Consider the following 18,233-nt stretch of genomic DNA (forward strand, 5'->3'; position numbering starts at 1 on the left):
CTCAGGAGTTTGAGACCAGCCTGGCCGACATAGTGAAACCTTCTCTCTATTTAGAAAAATAAAAAAAGTCAAGTTAAATGGCTTCCTTCAAAATCTACAAAGATATATGGGGTAAATATGCCAAAGGGTAATCTCTTCTTTTGATATGTAATCTATATAACATAAATTACCCAACCTTACAACCCAGCCCTTTTTGGGAAATACATTGTTAAAAAACAAAATGGTTAAAGAAAGTGAAAAACACAAAATGAAAGAATTTACCATTGAGATATCCTTGCTAAAGTATTTGGCTACTAAAAAACATGCTTTAAGAAGAAGAAAACTGAGCCAGGCAAGGTGGCTTATGCTTGTAATCCCAGAACTTTGGGAGGCTGAGGTGGGCAGATCACATGACACCAGGAGTTCAAGGCCTGAGGTGAGCAGATCACGTGAGGCCTGGCCAACATGCTGAAACCCTGTCTCTATTAAAAATACAAAAATTAGCTGGGTGTGGTGGCACATATCTGTAATCCAAGCTACTCAGGAGGCTGAGGCACAAGAATCGCTTGAACCTAGTAGGCGGAGGTTGCAGTGAGAGGAGATCATGGCACCGCACTCCAGCCTGGGCGACAGAGCAAGACCCTGTCTCAAAAAAAAAGAAAAGATAAGGAGGAGGAGGAGGAAAGTAAACTGAGAAGAACTGAGATATAAGAAGGAATAGTAAAGAAATAGATAATAACTATTGTTAACTACATAAAACAGTAACTGAGGCCAGGTACAGTGGCTCACACCTATAATCCCAGCATTTTGGGAGGCTGGGGCAGGTGGATCACGAGCTCAGGAGTTCAAGACCAGCCTTGCCAAGATGGTGAAACTCCATCTCTTCTAAAAATACAAACATTAGCTGGGCATGGTGGCACATGCCTGTAATCCCAGCTACTTGGGAGGCTGAAGCGAGAATTGCTTGAACCTGGAAGGCAGAGGTTGCAGTGAGCCGAAATCGCACCATGGCACTCCAGCCTGGGCGACAGAGCAAGGCTCTGTCTCAAAAAAACAGACAAAGAAAAAAACCAAAAACAGTAACTGACAGTTGAAGGCGTATGTAAAATAAAGATGATACTAAAATGTAAGATAAGAAGTGGTATAGTAACTATTGTTAACTAAAACAGTAACTGAGGCCGTGGTGGCTCAGGTCTGTAATCCTGGCACTTTGGGAGGCCAAGGCAGGCAGGCAGGTCACCTGAGGTTGGGAGTTTGAGACCAGCCTGACCAGCACGGAGAAATCCTGCCTCTACTAAAAATACAAAAATTAGCTGGGTGTGGTGGCATGTGCCTGTGGTCCCAGCTACTTGGGAGGCTAAGGCAGGAGAATCCCTTCAACCCAGGAGGCAGAGGTTGCAATGAGCTGAGATCGCACCATTGAACTCTAGCCTCGGCAACAGAGCAAGACTCCAACTCAAAAAAAAAAAAAAAGTTGTGGTGATCAACATCAAAGCATTCTGAAGTCCTTGTGTCCTTTAGGGGAATTAAGATGCCTAATAACTGACTATGTTTAGATTTGTTTTTTAAAGCCTTAGGATAAAAAAACACCATAGAGACAAACAGTTACTCATGAAAGAAGAAACAATTTACAAGGAAGACAAGAATTCTTAATTGGAACATACCTAGTAACATAGATTTAAAACTATATATAAAGCAAAACTTGACAGAATTACATCTAAAACTGACAAATCCATAGATCCGTCAGAGAGAGAGAAGAAAGAGAACGGGGAGAGGAGGGGAGGAGAGGGGAGGGGAGGGGAGAGGAGGGACAAGCAACAAAAAGCAGAGGCTTTAGAAATAAAGGGAATATTTTCAATAACTTTGAAAACTTAAAACAATTTCCTAGAAAAATTAAGTTTACCAAAACTGGCTCAAGAAGATACAGAAAACTGATAGGTCCTGGTAACAAAAGAGGGAAAGGAAGACAGGGATGTTGAGGATCACTTTTAAGCCGGAAACTTGCTGAGCTTATGAATGTGAGTTGTATTCACTCAGAAGAGAAAACTAGAAGCACAGGAGCAGGTTGGATGTTGTAGTTGGTCTCCTAGAGAATGTATGCGGGGAGGGGTTAGTAATGGTGGTAGGGGTGGGGTGCAGAAGTCATAAATTTAAATTTTGGATATGTTGAAATGGTGGTGCCTTTAAGGTATGTAAGTGGAGATATTAAGTGTGCAGTTGGATCTATGAATCAGGAGGTTTGGAAGAGATCTGGGTTGAAGATACATATTTGTGAGTTATCTGAATTCAAACCATAATTAAAGTCACAGGCGTGGCTGAAATAATCTTGTTCTCAAAGTATGGTCCCTGGACCACCAACCTCAACATTACCTGGGAAATTAACAAAAATGCAAATACTCAGGCCTTACCCTGGACCAAATGAATCAGAAACCCTGAAAATGGGGCCCTGCAGTCTATGTATTAACAAGCCCTCCAGTGATTCTGAGGGCTTGCTACAATTTGAGAACTGCTGACAAGGAGTGAGAAGGCAAGAGGTCTTGGTCCTTAACTTGAGAGATCTAACATTTAACAGACAAAAATGAGCCTGTAAGAAAGACTAAGAGCAGCAGAAACAGAGGGGTAAGAAAATACGAAGAGTGGGTAGGTCATGGTGGCTCAAGCCTGTAATCCCAACACTTTGGGAGGCCAAGACAGCTGGATTGCTAAAGCCCAGTTCAATACCAGCCTGGGTAACATGGCAAAACCCTGTCTCTATGAAAAAATTCAAAAATAGCTGGGTATGACAGCACACACCTGTAGTTCCAGCTACTTGGGAGATTGAGGCAAGTGGATCGCTTGAGCCTAGGAGGCAGAGGTTGCAGCCAGCCCAGATCACACCACTGCACTCCAGCCTGGGCAACAGAGCCAGACCCTATCTCAAAACAAAAGCAAGCAAGAAAGAAAAGATAAGAAGAGTGCTTCAAAACAAGTGTTTTGAGAGACAGGGTGCTGAATACTACTGAGATTTGATGGCAATAGCTCCAGAAGAAATTAAAATGGGCTAAAAAGTGAGCAGTTGAGAAAATAGTGTTAAGTATGAAGACAGTTCTGAGCAGTTTGATTAGAAAGGGGCAACAGAGAGGGTGAAAATCAAAGTGGTTGACAAGTAAATGGAGGATTTTTTTTAAAAGGGCAGTAATGAGCATGATCAACAGCTGAGGGATGAATATGGCTGAAAGAGAGTGACTATACCAGAGAGTTGAGGACCCGACAGCAATGGCAGACCCAAGGGGACAATGCAGCTGTCTGCCTCAGCAAGTGAGGTCTTTATTACAGTGAATTGCTGCACACAACAATACTTTGTAGTAAAAAGCACACCAATTTCTTGTCATTTTCATCATTGTTTTTTATATTTTTATTTATCTTTTGAGACAGAGTCTCACTCTGTGGCTCAGGCTGGAGTACAGTGGCATGATCTCGCCTCACTGCAACCTCTGCGTCCTGGGTTCAAGTGATTCTCCTGCCTTAGCCTCCTGAGTAGCTGGGATTATAGATGTGTGCCACCACATTCAGCTGTATTTTTAGTAGAGATGGGGTTTCTCCATGTTGGTCAGGCTGGTCTTGAACTCCTGACCTCAGGTGATCCACCCTCCTCAGCCTCCCAAAGTGCCAGGATTATAGGCATAAGCCTCTGCGCCCAGCCCGTCATTGCTTTTTAAGTTCTCTACAGACACTGTGTACCTTACGACTGCACCCAGATGAACTGTTCCCACTGCCCTATCCTTGGTGCCATAGGATAGTATAAGGTTTGAGGGAAAAGGAGGAGGGGTTGGGATCCAAAGCGTAGGTAAAAGGACTGTCTTTTGGCAGGAGGGGCAGATAATCTTTTTAACTAGAAGGAAGTAAGTAACCGTGGAAGGGCACAGATGTGGGAAGTGTGGCATCAGGAAGTTGAGGGGGTTGTCATCGCATGCCTTCTATTTCCCCTGTGAGGTCACCTGCAAGGCCATCCCTACTTGGGGAGGGATATGCCACAGTCTCTTGGCCTACTGCAATTAAACAGCTGATTCACCAAATCCATACTCACTAAGCAAATGATTTGGTTCCCCTTATAAGGCTTGCCCATGGGGCAAGAATGTGCTGACCATAGGGATTTCTCTTACTAGCTAGGCACGGTGGCTCACATCTATAACCCCAATGCTTTGGGAGGCTGAGGTGGGAGTACTGCTTGAACTCAGGAGTTTAAGACCAGCCTGGGCAATAAAATGAGACCTCATCTCCACAAAAAAAAAAATTAGCTTGGTGTGCTGGCACTCATCTTTAGTCCCAGCTACTAAGGGAGCTGAGGCAGGAGGATCACTTGAACTCAGGAGACTGAGGCTGTGGTGAGCCATGATCACACTACTGCACTCCAGCCTGGGTGACAGAGCAAGACTTTATCTAAAAAAAAAAAAAAAATCTCACAGTAAATTCATAAATTGACTTTTTTAACCTGAATTGGTTTCTGTGTAGCCTGACTATGGATAACAAATTGTGGTCCTTTTTAGAGTTATATCTCTTGTTGAGTTATTGCTTTTACACAAAGTGACTCAAGTAAATCTCTGGGCCTTCAGAGGCATGGGTCAGATCCACAATAAGCAACAAATCAGGGTAACCTCCCAACTCCTAGGTCATGCCTTCCTCAGCAAAAGCTGGCTTTTCATTAGCTGTCACTGGCCCAATTTCCACCTCTTCTCTCTCAATTCATTTTTTTATGCATCTATTCACTGAGATATCTTAAATCAGCATTTACTGTACTGATTTACTAGCTTCTCTATGAAGGTATTTCCAAGAACAATACAGGAACGAAAACAAGCACATCAGTGAAATATATTGGTATAACATTATTATTATTTATTTCATTGTTCATTCAACAAATATTTACAGATCATCAGCCCTGTGCCAAGCTTACTATGAGAACTGTGGGAGATACAGAGTCCTCATGATATTTATAATCCAGTTAAAAAAAAAAAAAGCCATCAGTTCCACAAATAACATACTTGCAGAAATGCACTTTGGTTTAAGGGGGGAGAAAATCAAAAGACAAAACACCCTATAGTAAAAGTGATTAAAGCAGAAATAGGCTAACAAAGGAAATCCTGCCATCGAGTAACTTTAAAAATATGATGATTATTTAGAGTCAGCCTTGCTTAGAGGCAAAGGTTATGGCAATCCCTTTGGAATTAAGCATGAAATTAACTCAGGACTTTCTGATCTATAAACAACATGCTAGTCTCTCTATAGAAGCAGTAAGTCTGGCTTAGAATTAATCTACAAGTTCATTTAGGGTTTTGCCCCCCAATCCTCAAGTATTGCCATTCAATACTAGATCTGTCCTTCCTTTCTCCCTCTTGCTCTTCATCATCAAGGTTTGTGCTCCATCATAATTATGATGCTGTTTTTCCATGGTTTGGTATTTTCTGCCATGGAATCATCTCAGTTATGCACAGTCTTTCACACACTACCAACCAAGTTCTGTGTAAATTAACTGATGACCTTAGGTATTTTTTTAAATGCCTAGCACACATCAGATCCTCAATTAAGATTCATTTCCTCCTTTCTTTCCTTCTGTTTTTTTTTCTCTCCTCTGGTGAGGAAGGGAGGGAAAAACAGGAACAAACAAAAGATAGAGCTCTTGTAAGACAGGATCTCTTTGGTGTAAAATACTAAGAAAGTTGAAACCATTTTTTATTGCCTACCTTGTGTCTGCGGGCTGTAAGGAGACAGGAGTTTGGATCTTTTCTTTTCATAGCCTTTCTGGGTGATGTCCCCTAAAATAGCAAGAAACAGCAACAGGTTATGCATTATTCTTACTCTGTTGTTTACCACTGTAAAAATAAAATTAATTACAGCGTTATAGAACTACCGCATATAGAGGCAGGGGGCTAGGGTGGGGAGATGTATGGCTCTTTGCCAAGGATTTTTCTATGTACGATTTCCCACAGGCTTGGAGCTGACTTCCTGCAGAATATTGCAGAGCTTGTCCCCAAACCAATCTTGCATAGCAGTTTGCTGTATACCACGACAGAGACCTCCAAGTTCCTAGGCCTCCCTAACTTCCTTGGTATTTAAGATATCCCAAAATGGAATGCTGCAAGACTGACAAGGATTTCTCTCTGGAGTTTCAGTTTACCAAATGAGTACAACTGGTTTTTGAGGTATTAACTTATACTGCTATACAGAACCACATAAAGTTAAGAGAAAACAAAGTTCAGGCTCTGGATGGGATAATTAAAAGGTCTTCCTGTACCCTAACACCTGTGCTAGAACCTGAAACTGGAATTCCCGCATCCTGTTCCCTTGGTTCACTGCTTTGTCTTATTCACGTAGCTCTCTTTTCCATAAGGTTAAATTTAAAAGTATCTATGATGCATACACAAAGTAGTACATATACAACAAATGCAGTAAGGATAAACTGACAAAAACAGGAGAAAATCTGTAGTTGAAGTGGCAAGAAATATACTAGCTACTAAAGAAAGGGGAACAGATGGATGGGTAGAGAGTAGGGTTAAAAGGAACAGGAAACGCCAAGCGCAGAGGCTCACGCCTGTAATCCCACCACTTTGGGAGGCTGAGGTGGGCAGATCATGAGGTCAGGAGATCGAGACCATCCTGGCTAACACAGTGAAACCCCATCTCTACTTTAAAAAAAAAAAAAAAAAAACCTTTTAAAATAAGAGGTAACTTATTTACCATGAAGCCTTACATAGAACCTAATATATAATACAGGAAAAAGGTCAAATTGTAGTATAAAAAGTACTTTAAACATTCAAATTTTTAATATTCACTTATTATATAGTCAGTTGATGGGGGAAAAGCATATTTAATGAATACAAATTTGCAATCAAGGGTGATAAATGTCAGGTGCTGTTGGCCTCAGCCTCCATGCTGCAATGGATGGTGGAGAGGAAGCAGGGATAACTGAAAAGGGCTAGAGCAGAGGACTAACACTTTGCACTGCCGCAAGTTCACACTTGCTGGGAGAATGAGCTGTCAGGAACCAAGACGAAAAGCCAGAAGGAGTAGATACTGCTCCACTGCTACTACAGGCATCAGGACAACAGTAAGTAGTAGCCTGAATTAATGGTAGAAGAGATGAATGAAGTGAATGAATTAAGAGGAAGACCATAGGATTTGCTGACTGGTTTAAAGTAGGGGCCGGGCGCTGTGGCTCATGCCTGTAATCCCAGCACTATGATAGGTTAAGGCGGGCAGATCATGAGGTTGGGAGTTCATGACCAACCTGGCCAACACAGTGAAACACTGTCTCTACTAAAAACAAAAAAAAATTAGCTGAACGCAGTGGCGTACACCTGTAATCAGTAGGCTAAGGCAGGAGAATTGCTTGAACCCAGGAGACGGGGAGGTTACAGTGAGCCGAGCTCGTGCTACGTCCTGGGCGACAGAGGAAGACTTCATCAGAGAGGCACGGAAAGAAAGTAAGGTGGAAGTGGTTTCTCACTTGAGGTGTGTGTTTGGTGAGCTTCAAGAAGAGAGTTAAGCTTAGGACAGGCCTGTGGGACACATAAGAAGAGATGGCTAATCAACAGTTGGTTTTATGGATCCAGAACTCAGGAAAGAGAGATTTGGAATCATTGGGATATAGTTGAAAAGTAAAATGATATAATCTTCTTAATCTGCAACTCTCTTTCTTTTTTTTTTTCTTTTTTAAGAAGGAGTTTCAATCTTGTTGCCCAGCTGGAGTGCAATGGCAGGATCTCAGCTCACTGCAACCTCTGCCTCCCACGTTCAAAGGATTCTCCTGCCTCAGCCTCCCAAGTAGCTGGGACTACAGGCATACGCCACCACGCCCAGCTAATTTTGTATTTTTAGTAGAGACAGGGTTTCTCCATGTTGGTCAGGCTGGTCTCAAACTCCCAACCTCAGGTGATCCACCCGCCTCGGCCTCCCGAAGTGCTGGGATTACAGGTGTGAGCCACCACACCCAGCCGTAATTTGCAGGTTTCTATCAAAATTGATTTAGCAGCTGTACTTCTAAGAATTTGTTCAATGATAATATTCACACAAGTACACAAAAATCAATCAGAATATCCTGTGCTCTATTGTTTATAGTAAAAAAAACACACACACAAAAGCTGGCAGCAATCTAAATGCTTATATTATATATCGTCTATATTAGTAGCTTTCAACTAGGAGAGTTCTGTCCCCCAGGAGACATGTGACAATGTTGGAAACATTTTTGTCATCATGGAAGAAGAGGTGCTACTGGCATCTAGGGGATAGGGGTCAGGGATGCTGCTAACATCCTGCAATGTCCTACAACAAAGATTTATCCAGCCCAAAATGCCAGTAATGCTGAGGATGGAAAACCCTGATCTATATAATAATAGGCAAGTAATCCAAATATATTGCCACAGGAGATGTCTTTAATACATTACGTGTAAAAGGCAAGCTGCAGAACAGTAGGTATACATGATTTGATTCTGTGAAAAATAAAAATAAAGTAATAGATATGTTTGCATATATTCAGAAAATAATCTGGAAGGCCATATACTAAATTGTTTATCCTCGGGTGATTTTCACGGGGTGTGTGTCGGGGGGGCGGGGGTGTATACACATATATTATGGAGGCAGGGTCTCCCTCTACCACCTAGGCTGGAGGGAGTACAGTGGCATGATCATAGCCCACTGCAACCTCAAACTCCTGGGCTCAAGTGATCTTCCCACCTCAACCTCCCAAGAGGCTGGGACTATAGGAATAGGCCATCATGCCTGGCTAGTTTTTAAATTTTTCCTCAAGACAGAATCTCGCTTTGTTGCCCAGGCTGGCCTTGGGCTCAAGCAACCCCCTAGCCTCCCAAAGTGCTAGAATTACAGGTGTGAGCCACACCTGGACTGTTTTACATACTTTAGTAGAGTTTGATTTTTAAAAAATAAGCCTGATTCACATAAACTCAAAAGTACACATTTTTTCTGTCCATCAAGACCTGAATGCATATAAAGTTAAAAAAAAAAAAAAAAGAAAGAAAGAAAAAAAATTTTTTAAGTACACATTTTTCTCTCTAATAACGAATGGTCCATAGGTGTATATTTGCTAACAAGATGGTTTACATAGTATATTCAATTTTAAGGATAAAATTTTTGATAGGCCATTGGATGGGGTAAAAAAAAATAATAATGTGTTTGCATACATGTAAAAATTTTTTTTCATGTATGCACTGGAAAAATGTGGATGTTTACACACCAAAATATCAACAGGGGTTAGCTATGGCCTGCAAGATTATGAAGTGGTATTAGTTTCTTTTCCTTCTTTCCTTTTTGCTCTAATTGTTCTACAATGAACATTATTTCAAGAAACAATAAATATTTTAAAACTTCAATCATGACTACTTACTACGCTATACAAATTTAAGTACAATGGTCCTTCATCTGTTTCCCTAGTGAAATACAGAAACTTTCTGTGAATTTTTGTTAAAAAAATTAATTAAACCTTTTCAAATTAGCCAACTCAAGACTTTAGGAAATTTCAAACAATACACACAGCTAACAGGGGTACAGGAGCGTACCAAGGAAACCGTCATTAGTAACAGGAAACCATGTCTTCTATTGTAAAAGAAATACCAGAGCATTCTTCTGTCCCATTCCCGACTCACAAAATCCTCTACTTCCACCCCCATCCTGGCACAAAGGACACTTCTGATGGCTCAGAACACATCTGGCAAAGTGACAAAGTGAAAGGCCTTTAAAAAGCTTTCTTCAGTGCTTAAGTCTCAGTCAGGCACTGTCAGTAAATGATCGTGGGACAATCTGTTAGATTTGGCATCCTGGACATTAATCAACTACTAACCTCCTCATGTTTTGAAAGAGGTCAATCAAGAAAGAGAGTCTAGTTCAGCCATGCCAATTAGCTCCATCAGACCCACAAATGAGCAAAGAAATTAAGGAGACCTGGAAGAAGCTGAGCTGCAGTGAGAATGTGAGGACTACGATGCTAGGCCTACAGCAACTTTAAAATGCCCTCCCCCTTTTCTGACTACGAGACCCTGCTCAAAAGTCATCCCTCTGTGAGGGCTTCCACTACTTCCTCCTAGTGCTCCTACAAATCTGCATACATGTATGTGACAGCACTTAGCGCACCACTGGTATTTTAATTATGTGTTTACACCCCATGTCTCCCTACTAGACTGTGCACTTGAGGGCAGGGATTGTGTCTTGTTCATCACTGTAGCCCGCCCACAGCCTGGCACAATAGACGCTTGTTGAATGAGTGACTGAATGAATTAATAAAATGGAGGCAGTGAGAGTACAATAAATCAAAGAGACATGTGTACTTGGGTGGAAAACTAGAAATGGAAGAAAAAGAGTTCTTTAGCAAGAAGTGAAAGGGCCAGGGAGAGGAATTTAGTGGACCTGAAGTTTACTGAAACTTGACAGCTAGGCCTTAAAGGTGAACGCAAAAGCAATGCTTGGACTGCCTGAAGAGAGGAATAGTACATAAATCACAAGGCACTAAAAGCTAGAGAACTCCACGCCAGATATAGATACATTCCTTAGCTAGAGGGCAAGACCAGACAGAAATAATTCAGTGAAAATCTGTTATTTCACATTTCTGTGGTTGCCACCTATAGTATGTGCTCTTAAATCATCCTCACCACCTGTACTTACAGATTTTGCTGCACTAAAGCAATTCTTTTCAACCCTGTCCAATTTTTAAGAGTCTCCCAAGGAACTTGCAAAACTACGAATTCACAGACCCCTCCCACGGAGACTCTAACGCACTAAGTCTGGATTAAGATCCAGAAATCTCTACTTCTAACAAGCATTTTCAAATGAGTCCTAAAGCCAGGCAAGTCTGGAAATTGCTACAGTGAGGAATCCTGTCTGGGGTATGCTGGATGGTTCTGTGGACTCAAGGTGAGGAGGGAACCGATTTCGAGAAGGGGGAAGAATGTTGGCTGGGCTATCCAGCCTCAAGGGAGAGCACAGAACCTCTGGGGCTTAGACAATGGGTCACACCACAGGCTTTCTTACTCAGAACAGACTTTTTGCCATCTGGCATATAGAACAAGAAGGAGAATCATAATATCTATATAAAATTTGCATTAAAATGGCATATGTCTAAGGTAAACCTGTTCTTCAAGTTTTTTTTTTTTTTTTTTTTTTTAGACAGAGCCTCGCTGTGTCGGCAGGCTGCAGTTCAGTGGCATGATCTCAGCTTACTGCAGCCTCCGCCTCCCAGGTTCAAGTGATTCTCCTGCCTCAGCCTCCCAAGTAGCTGAGACTACAGGCGTCCGCCACCACGCCAAGCTAATTTTTGTATTTCTAGTAGAGATGGGGTTTCACCATGTTGGCCAGGATGGTCTCAATCTCTTGACCTCATGATCTGCCCATGTCGGCCTCCCAAAGTGCTGGGATTATAGACGTGAGCCACTGTGCCCAGAATTCAAATTTTGGTTTTTTTTTTAAGAAATAAACAAATACAGGGAAGATTAGCCTTCCCCTCCCACTAGAGTAACATCTTTCATCTAGGTGCCTGCAGCACTTGGCAGGAGTGGAGGCACAGAACGTTGTACGGAGACACTGTCCTAAACCAACAAAAGACTGGTTGTGGGGAGTCTGGGACCCATGAGCTGCGAGATGGTCCAGCCGCATCAGAATTACCACAGTCTTCAACAGCCAGCAGCATACAGAAAGACACATGTGTTTAGCTGGGCATGGTGGCGCGTGCCTGTAATCCCAGCTACTCAGGAGGTTGAGGCAGGAGAATTGCCTGAACCCAGGAGACGGAGGTTGCGGTGAGCCAAGATCGCGCCATTGCACTCCAGCCTGGGTAACAAGAGCGAAACTCCGTCTCAAAAAAGAGAAAGAAAGAAAGACACATGTGTGACACTGAGTACAAAGAACATATGTTCCCAACTTCTCACCACCTGGGATCAATGGAAACGGCTTGGCACAAGTGGCCCATCAATCATCTTCAAGTTGATTGAGAGAGGACTGTGAGGAGGTGTATGTGAGCCTACTGGCCACCCAAGCCTCCTAAAAGCCACAAGGTGGTAGGGAGAACAGTCACATAAGTAGTAAGCAGTTAGGTATGATTTACACCAGTGAGGTGGGTGACACCGTGCTGTGGTGAAGAGGTCAAGAGTATCAGCTAGACAGAACCACATCTGAGGCAAAAGGACTCTAGCCAAGTTTTACTTCTTGATAAATCTGTTTCTTTTTCTGAGACAGGGTCTCAATCTGTCACCCAGGCCGTAGTGCAACAACACAATCATGGCTCACTGCAGCCTCAACACCAGGCGGGCTCAAGCGACCCTCCTGCCTTAGCCTCCTGAGTAGCTGGAACTAGATGGGCATGCCAACATGCCCAGCTAATTTTTTAAAAAGTTTTTTGTAGAGACAAGGGTCTCACTATTGCCCAGGCCAGTCTCAAACTCCTGGGCTCAAGCAATCCTCCTGCCTTGGCCTCCCAAAGTGTTGGGATTACAGTTGCAAGCCAATGTGCCCAGCAGAGCCTCAGTTTCTATATCTATGAAATGGGGGAAATATCTCCCTTGCAAAGTTTTCATTGTGATTTAAAATAGGGCCTGGGCTATAGAAAATAACACCAACAAACATTGACTAAAAGCCTACCCTACTGCCCAAGGGTGGTAGGGGTAGACAATTATGTCACAGAGAAGAGTCAGAGGCAAACAAACATGACTAACACTCCATAATTAAGTGCCATGGGAGACATGCATATAAATGCAGCACGGAACCTAGAAGGACGCATCTCCATCTTGGCCTAAGTAGGGAAAGAAATGCTTTACAGAGCAGATGACATTTGGTTTGGGTCTGGCTTTTCATTCTCTTATCAGAAAGGTGATATAAATTCCTAATGATACAGTCACTCAGTGGTCAGCTAAGTTTTACTCTGCTGCTGGCTGGCTCTGTACAGGCATGGCCATATTTGGTAGTTGTTCAGGATTCCTATCTCCCAGAGAAATGGGGTAATGCTAAGTAGCCTTGTACAGTACTTATGACCTTGTGCAGTACATTGAGCAATTGGGACTTAATAAACACAACATCTGGAAAATTCTGGAGGGTCATCAAGTCTTATGTATAACTTGTTCTGTGGGGAACAATCTTAATGGACAGAGAGCAAGGATTACAGCTGCAGCCATAAACTTCCTGCCCCAGTGGAAATAAAAGAGCATGTGCCAAGCAACCCTGCCTTAAAGTCACAGCTATGTAGTCAGAGGTGATGATGGGGGCTGGGGGAGGCGGGGTGGGATTGTGAGAGTGCTGTAAAGGCATTTTTGAGCACTGATTGGATGATATGCAGATCTTTAAGCAAAGACAAACAAAATACAGCTAGTGCTCGACTTAACGACCACGATTGGTTCCGACAGACCAGTCGTAACATGATTTGGTCATAAGTTGAGTAGGCTATATGTACAGTACTGTGAAATGATGTTATAAAAATCTTTAAGTCATATTTTATCATAATTTTCTTTCATTATTGTTATATATCGTAATTTTCTTTGTTCATTTTATGCCATTTGTATCATCTCTACACCATTTTGTTTCTTATTTTTACATTCGTCAGGTTTAAGTAAAACACTGCATTACCAGTACAACTGGTTTAATATTTGCAAAACATACAAAATTACAAAATACAGGTGCAAAAAATACCATAGGAAACATTTTCCCAATTGCAAAACATATCAAAATATATAAACATGTACAAAACATTTTATTGGCCGCTGGTGCTTGGCTGCGGATCGTTGATGTCGTCATCTGAGGCAGCAGTTGGGGTTACCAGAGTTGGTTTTTTCATAAACATGGTGAGCTTTGTTTGAATTGTATGTTTCTTTTTTCCTTCATAAATTTCACGATACGGATGAAACACATCGTGCGCCATCCGTTCAATCCTTGCAAATCGTTCGATGTTTGGGTCCATTGCTTCGAAATGTATAAGAAGTTTATTGGGAGGGGTTTGATGAAAAATATCCAAGACACAAAACACAAATTGCTGTACCGAGTCTGGGATAACAGTTGAAATAGTGCACGTGGAGATGGTAGTGCTGCCAGAAGCTGGTCCACACTGCTGTACGCCCAGCTGGGCAACGTTTGCGCTGCCAGACGCGGAGCAGTCGTGGCTAGCAATTGTGGTCATAAAGTCGAATGGTCGTAAGTTGCATAGGTCGTAAGTCGATCAATACCTGTAGCATCTTTGCTTCCAAGGAGTTCCCAGTCTAAACAAATATTACAATAAAAGTGCAAGTGCTACACTTGAGATTATTTGCAAAGTCCCATGGGAAGAAGGAGACAATGATAATTAAAATTATAATACTTGATAAGAACATATAAGTAAAATGACACTTATCAAGGGCCTACTATGTATCAGCCTCTGTTCCAAGAGCCTCATAACAGCCCTATCAGGTGATATTATCATCATTATTCTCATTTTATAGGTAAAGACAGTAAGGCACAGAAGTTTAAGCAATTTGCCTACAGTTACACCTAGTAAGTGCTGTGATCAGGATTTGAATCCAGGCAGAAATGGCTCCAGAGCCCCTGCTCTTAAACACTATTGTATATTCATTTTCAGAGAAAAGCTCTAAATTCTACTTCAGAAAGACTGAGAAGACATCACAAAAGTTGCTCTTGGGTTGGGTCTTGAAGGATGACTGTCAGAAAACATAGACACTGAGGATGAAGGCATAGTTGATAAAACCCAGAGTTTGGAAGAGAGTAGCATGCTTGTAACAGCAGACATAGAAACTGTAATTTCAATCGCTGATGAACAGAGATGGCCCTATTGCTGCTCCTGCAGCCTAGTCAGAGGGAGTTGGCCATTTGTGCCTCACCATGAAATTTTCAGACACTTGACGTTGAGGGTTGATAGTCACCTCATGGGCCCATCACTTTACATCGCTCTTCAAAAATGACACTATATAATACTACCACCAATCTAACTTTTCAAAACATTCTTTTCAATTTTTAAATTTTTTATTCTTTAACTTTTCAAAGCATTCTGACATCAATTAATTTAATTTGGCTAAAAGCCTTCTTCATTAAACAGAAAAGGCATTACCCTCATGAAAACAAGAAACTGAGATGTGAAAAGATAAATGTCTTGCCTAAGCTAGACTAGAATCTCTGGCCTTTTCTTACTGCTCTTTGTCCATTGTTATTTGTAGGTGCCCCCTAAATCAGATGCAATTTAAAAACGTAAAACCTATTGTTCATAAATGAATAATAACATAAGCAATTACTATGAATCACTTCAAAATATAGTTGACTTTCCAAAATGTATAAACAATTATTCTACTCCTCAACAGCACCCTGGCTGAACTGTCTCTTTTAATCTCTTTCACCTTTTATTTTATTTTATTTTATTTTTTGAGAAGGAGTCTCTCTCTGTTGCCCAGGCTGGAGTGCAGTGGTATGATCTCTGCTCACTGCAACCTCCACCTCCCGGGTACAAGTGCTTCTCCTGCCTCAGCCTCCCGAGTCGCTGGGACTACAGGCAAATGCCACCACTCCCGGCTAATTTTTGTATTTTTAGTAAAAACAGGGTTTCACCATGTTGGCCAGACTGGTCTCAAACTCCTGACCTCAAGTGATCCACCTGCCTTGGCCTCCCAAAGTGCTGGGATTACAGGCACGAGCCACTGCACCCAACCCCTTTCATCTTTTAAAATGAGACAGCCAATTGTGGAAACTGTGTCCAACTGCTGTTTCAAAAATAGTAATAAATAAATAAATAAATAAATAAATCATTATACATCATTACTAAATATTCATCTACATAGACTATGGCCTTTCTGTTTTGTTAAGGAGTAATTAGGAGGGGAAGAAACGAGAGACTAAAGTAAGAGTTCTAAGAGTCAACATCTTCAAATCTATACCTGTATCTAATCATCCTATTCTATCCTTTACATGTAAATTTTAGACCAGGAAGGTGGTTCATGTTGGCTATGGCTAGAGATGGGGAGTAGGGCTAGGGTTATTACTACTCATACATGAGGGAGATAAGTAGGCTCATAAAGAGATAAAAATATAGCTGAGAATGTGAATGAGGTCAATCTTAAAGCAATGCTGAAAAAGGCAGAGGATGTAAATTCTATCCAGGAGATGCTGGCTAGAAAACAAAAATTTCATTATTATATTTTATCATGTTCTCCTCACAATAATTCTATACGATGCATTATATATAGCAGCCACTCATCTTCAAATATCCTCCCTCCAGAGGTGATCTAGAAAGGCTCACAAACATACAAAATGAAGCTCATAGTCATACAAAACAAGGAACTTAACCCTTAAACCAGCTCTGGGCCTCTGTCTTCCCGTTTTTCTTGCTGTATCTTACTGAAAGATAGGACTCCAAAGACTTAACCTTGAATTATTTTAAAAACTCTCTGCAGTTTCCTTCTACAGAGGTAGAATTAATCTTATAATGAAAGGAGAGTAAAAAGATACAACATTTTCATAGTTTAGCCAGAAATAAAGCTGTGTTAAACTACTTCAATCTGATTTCTCCAAAAAAAAAAGTACTTCAATCTGTGGAAAGATGAAAATTTGTATTTTATCTAGTTTTTTTTTGGAATAAAATCCATGGTTCTAAAAGTCTTCAACTGGCAGCCTATAAAAGCTACAGTTTACTTTTAACTCAACCTTGCTAATCTTACAATTTTTCAAGGAAATTAACTTCAGGACGTTCAAATTTCCATTCTCAGTAGATATCCTCTCACCTCATTTAGGACGACTAGACATTTTCCATGTCAAGAACTAGAGAATAAGCACATACTGCTTTCTCCTCAAACACAAACCATAGAATTGCTTTGGCTGCAGAGCCTTGTTTTCTAGGTCAAACATATATGACTTCTTACAAATGGTATTTCACCTAAGGCACCAGGCAAGTTCAAACAAAAAGCAACAAAGTAAAACACTTAAAACACTGAGAAACTGATCTGTAAGTCTCATCATCAGGCACTGGTTAAATTAATCATCTAATGCAAAAGGTATGTTCATTTGTCCACTCAGAAAAACCATGCCTGCAAGTAAGAAGTTTACTATACAAATGACCTGAAGGTTTCAAAGGGACAGGAGGGGTCCAGGGGTTGGTTCAGTCAATAGAAAAAGCACGGGTTCTAGCATGAAGCAGATCTGGGTTTGAACGCTGAGTCTGCTGTTTACTTGCTTCTTGACAAGTTACTTAACAACCCTGTGCCTTAGTTTCCTAATAGGTAAAACTGGAAAAACTCCTACCTTGAGTGTTTATGATGAGTCTTCAATGAGAGAATAAATGCAAAAGTCCCTGGCACACAGCACATACTCAACTTGTTTTAGTTGACAACTCCCCAGCCCCAACCCCACCCTTAAATCCTAAGAATAACTACCTTTAAAAGGAGTACCTAGAAAATTCTGGGTTAGTAAATTCTCTTTTAAAAAAAGAGAATGCATCGGGTATCACTAAAGTCTCTCCACCGTGCTAGACTCGCATCGTGGTACTAGACTCAGCACTAAGAGCCAACAAAGATAGTGCCTTTGGATGCTAAGAGCCTAAAAGAAGGAAAAATGATGTCGCAAAGAGGAGTGTACAAATATCTAAACCAGAAATGAGCAGAGATCACTTAAAATACATATATGTAAATGTATGTAAATAAACCATGCCATTATGCACAAAACAGTGTTACACACATCTAATTACGAATGTTGCCAAACTTCCCAAAAAAAGAAAAAAAAAATGGCAGGGGGGGAAAAAGGTAATTTTCATCATAGCTGCTTCTTCTTTCCCCCTTTTTCTTTTTCTCTGAAGATTAAGAAAACTGTTTCTAGTGTTCTAGTGTTAAAAGCTAGGTATCCTCTGCTTTTATTCTTGCATCAACTGGAGCAAGACCAGGCAATGAGTAAAAGCATCTATACCAGTGAATCTGAATTAAACGGTGCATGTGCCAGGCATTCTTCATCGATAGTCTAGATAAAAGTAACGGTGATCAAAATCTAAGTATGTCCTTTGGCAAGCGCAAAAAAAGTGACAACTTTTAAAGAAGGGAAGAATCTTGTGGTAGCCAATTCATACTGCTCTGGAAACCAAAGATGCACAGGTAAAAACACAAGTAAGGAGAATACTGCCACTGCCACAGCATGGGGATCGCGAAAGCAGGTCACTTAGGCTAGAGTGGAAAAATGTTTTTCCAATGAGGCAGCAACCATCACCATTCTGTGTTTGGCAAAGGTTTATAAACCTGTGTTCCAAGTGTCCAGAGACTTAGGTTTTCCTCCCC

The 18,233-nt window shown here is 41.3% G+C and overlaps 1 protein-coding gene across 7 annotated transcripts in view; it reads right to left on the minus strand.

The window, feature by feature from the left end:
- Positions 1–18,233, minus strand: part of DIP2B (disco interacting protein 2 homolog B) — a 269,005-nt gene that overhangs the window by 126,856 nt on the left and 123,916 nt on the right. For all 7 annotated transcript variants that reach the window (XM_032293570.1, XM_032293562.1, XM_032293545.1 and 4 more), the window contains exon 2: positions 5,697–5,768. In XM_032293570.1, the coding sequence (XP_032149461.1) occupies positions 5,697–5,768 (72 nt within the window). The remainder of the gene's footprint in view (positions 1–5,696; positions 5,769–18,233) is intronic.

The sequence above is a fragment of the Sapajus apella genome, unplaced genomic scaffold (genome assembly GCF_009761245.1).
Source record: "Sapajus apella isolate SASKATOON/1434 unplaced genomic scaffold, GSC_monkey_1.0 scaffold2, whole genome shotgun sequence".
Classification (NCBI taxonomy): Eukaryota; Metazoa; Chordata; class Mammalia; order Primates; family Cebidae; genus Sapajus; species Sapajus apella.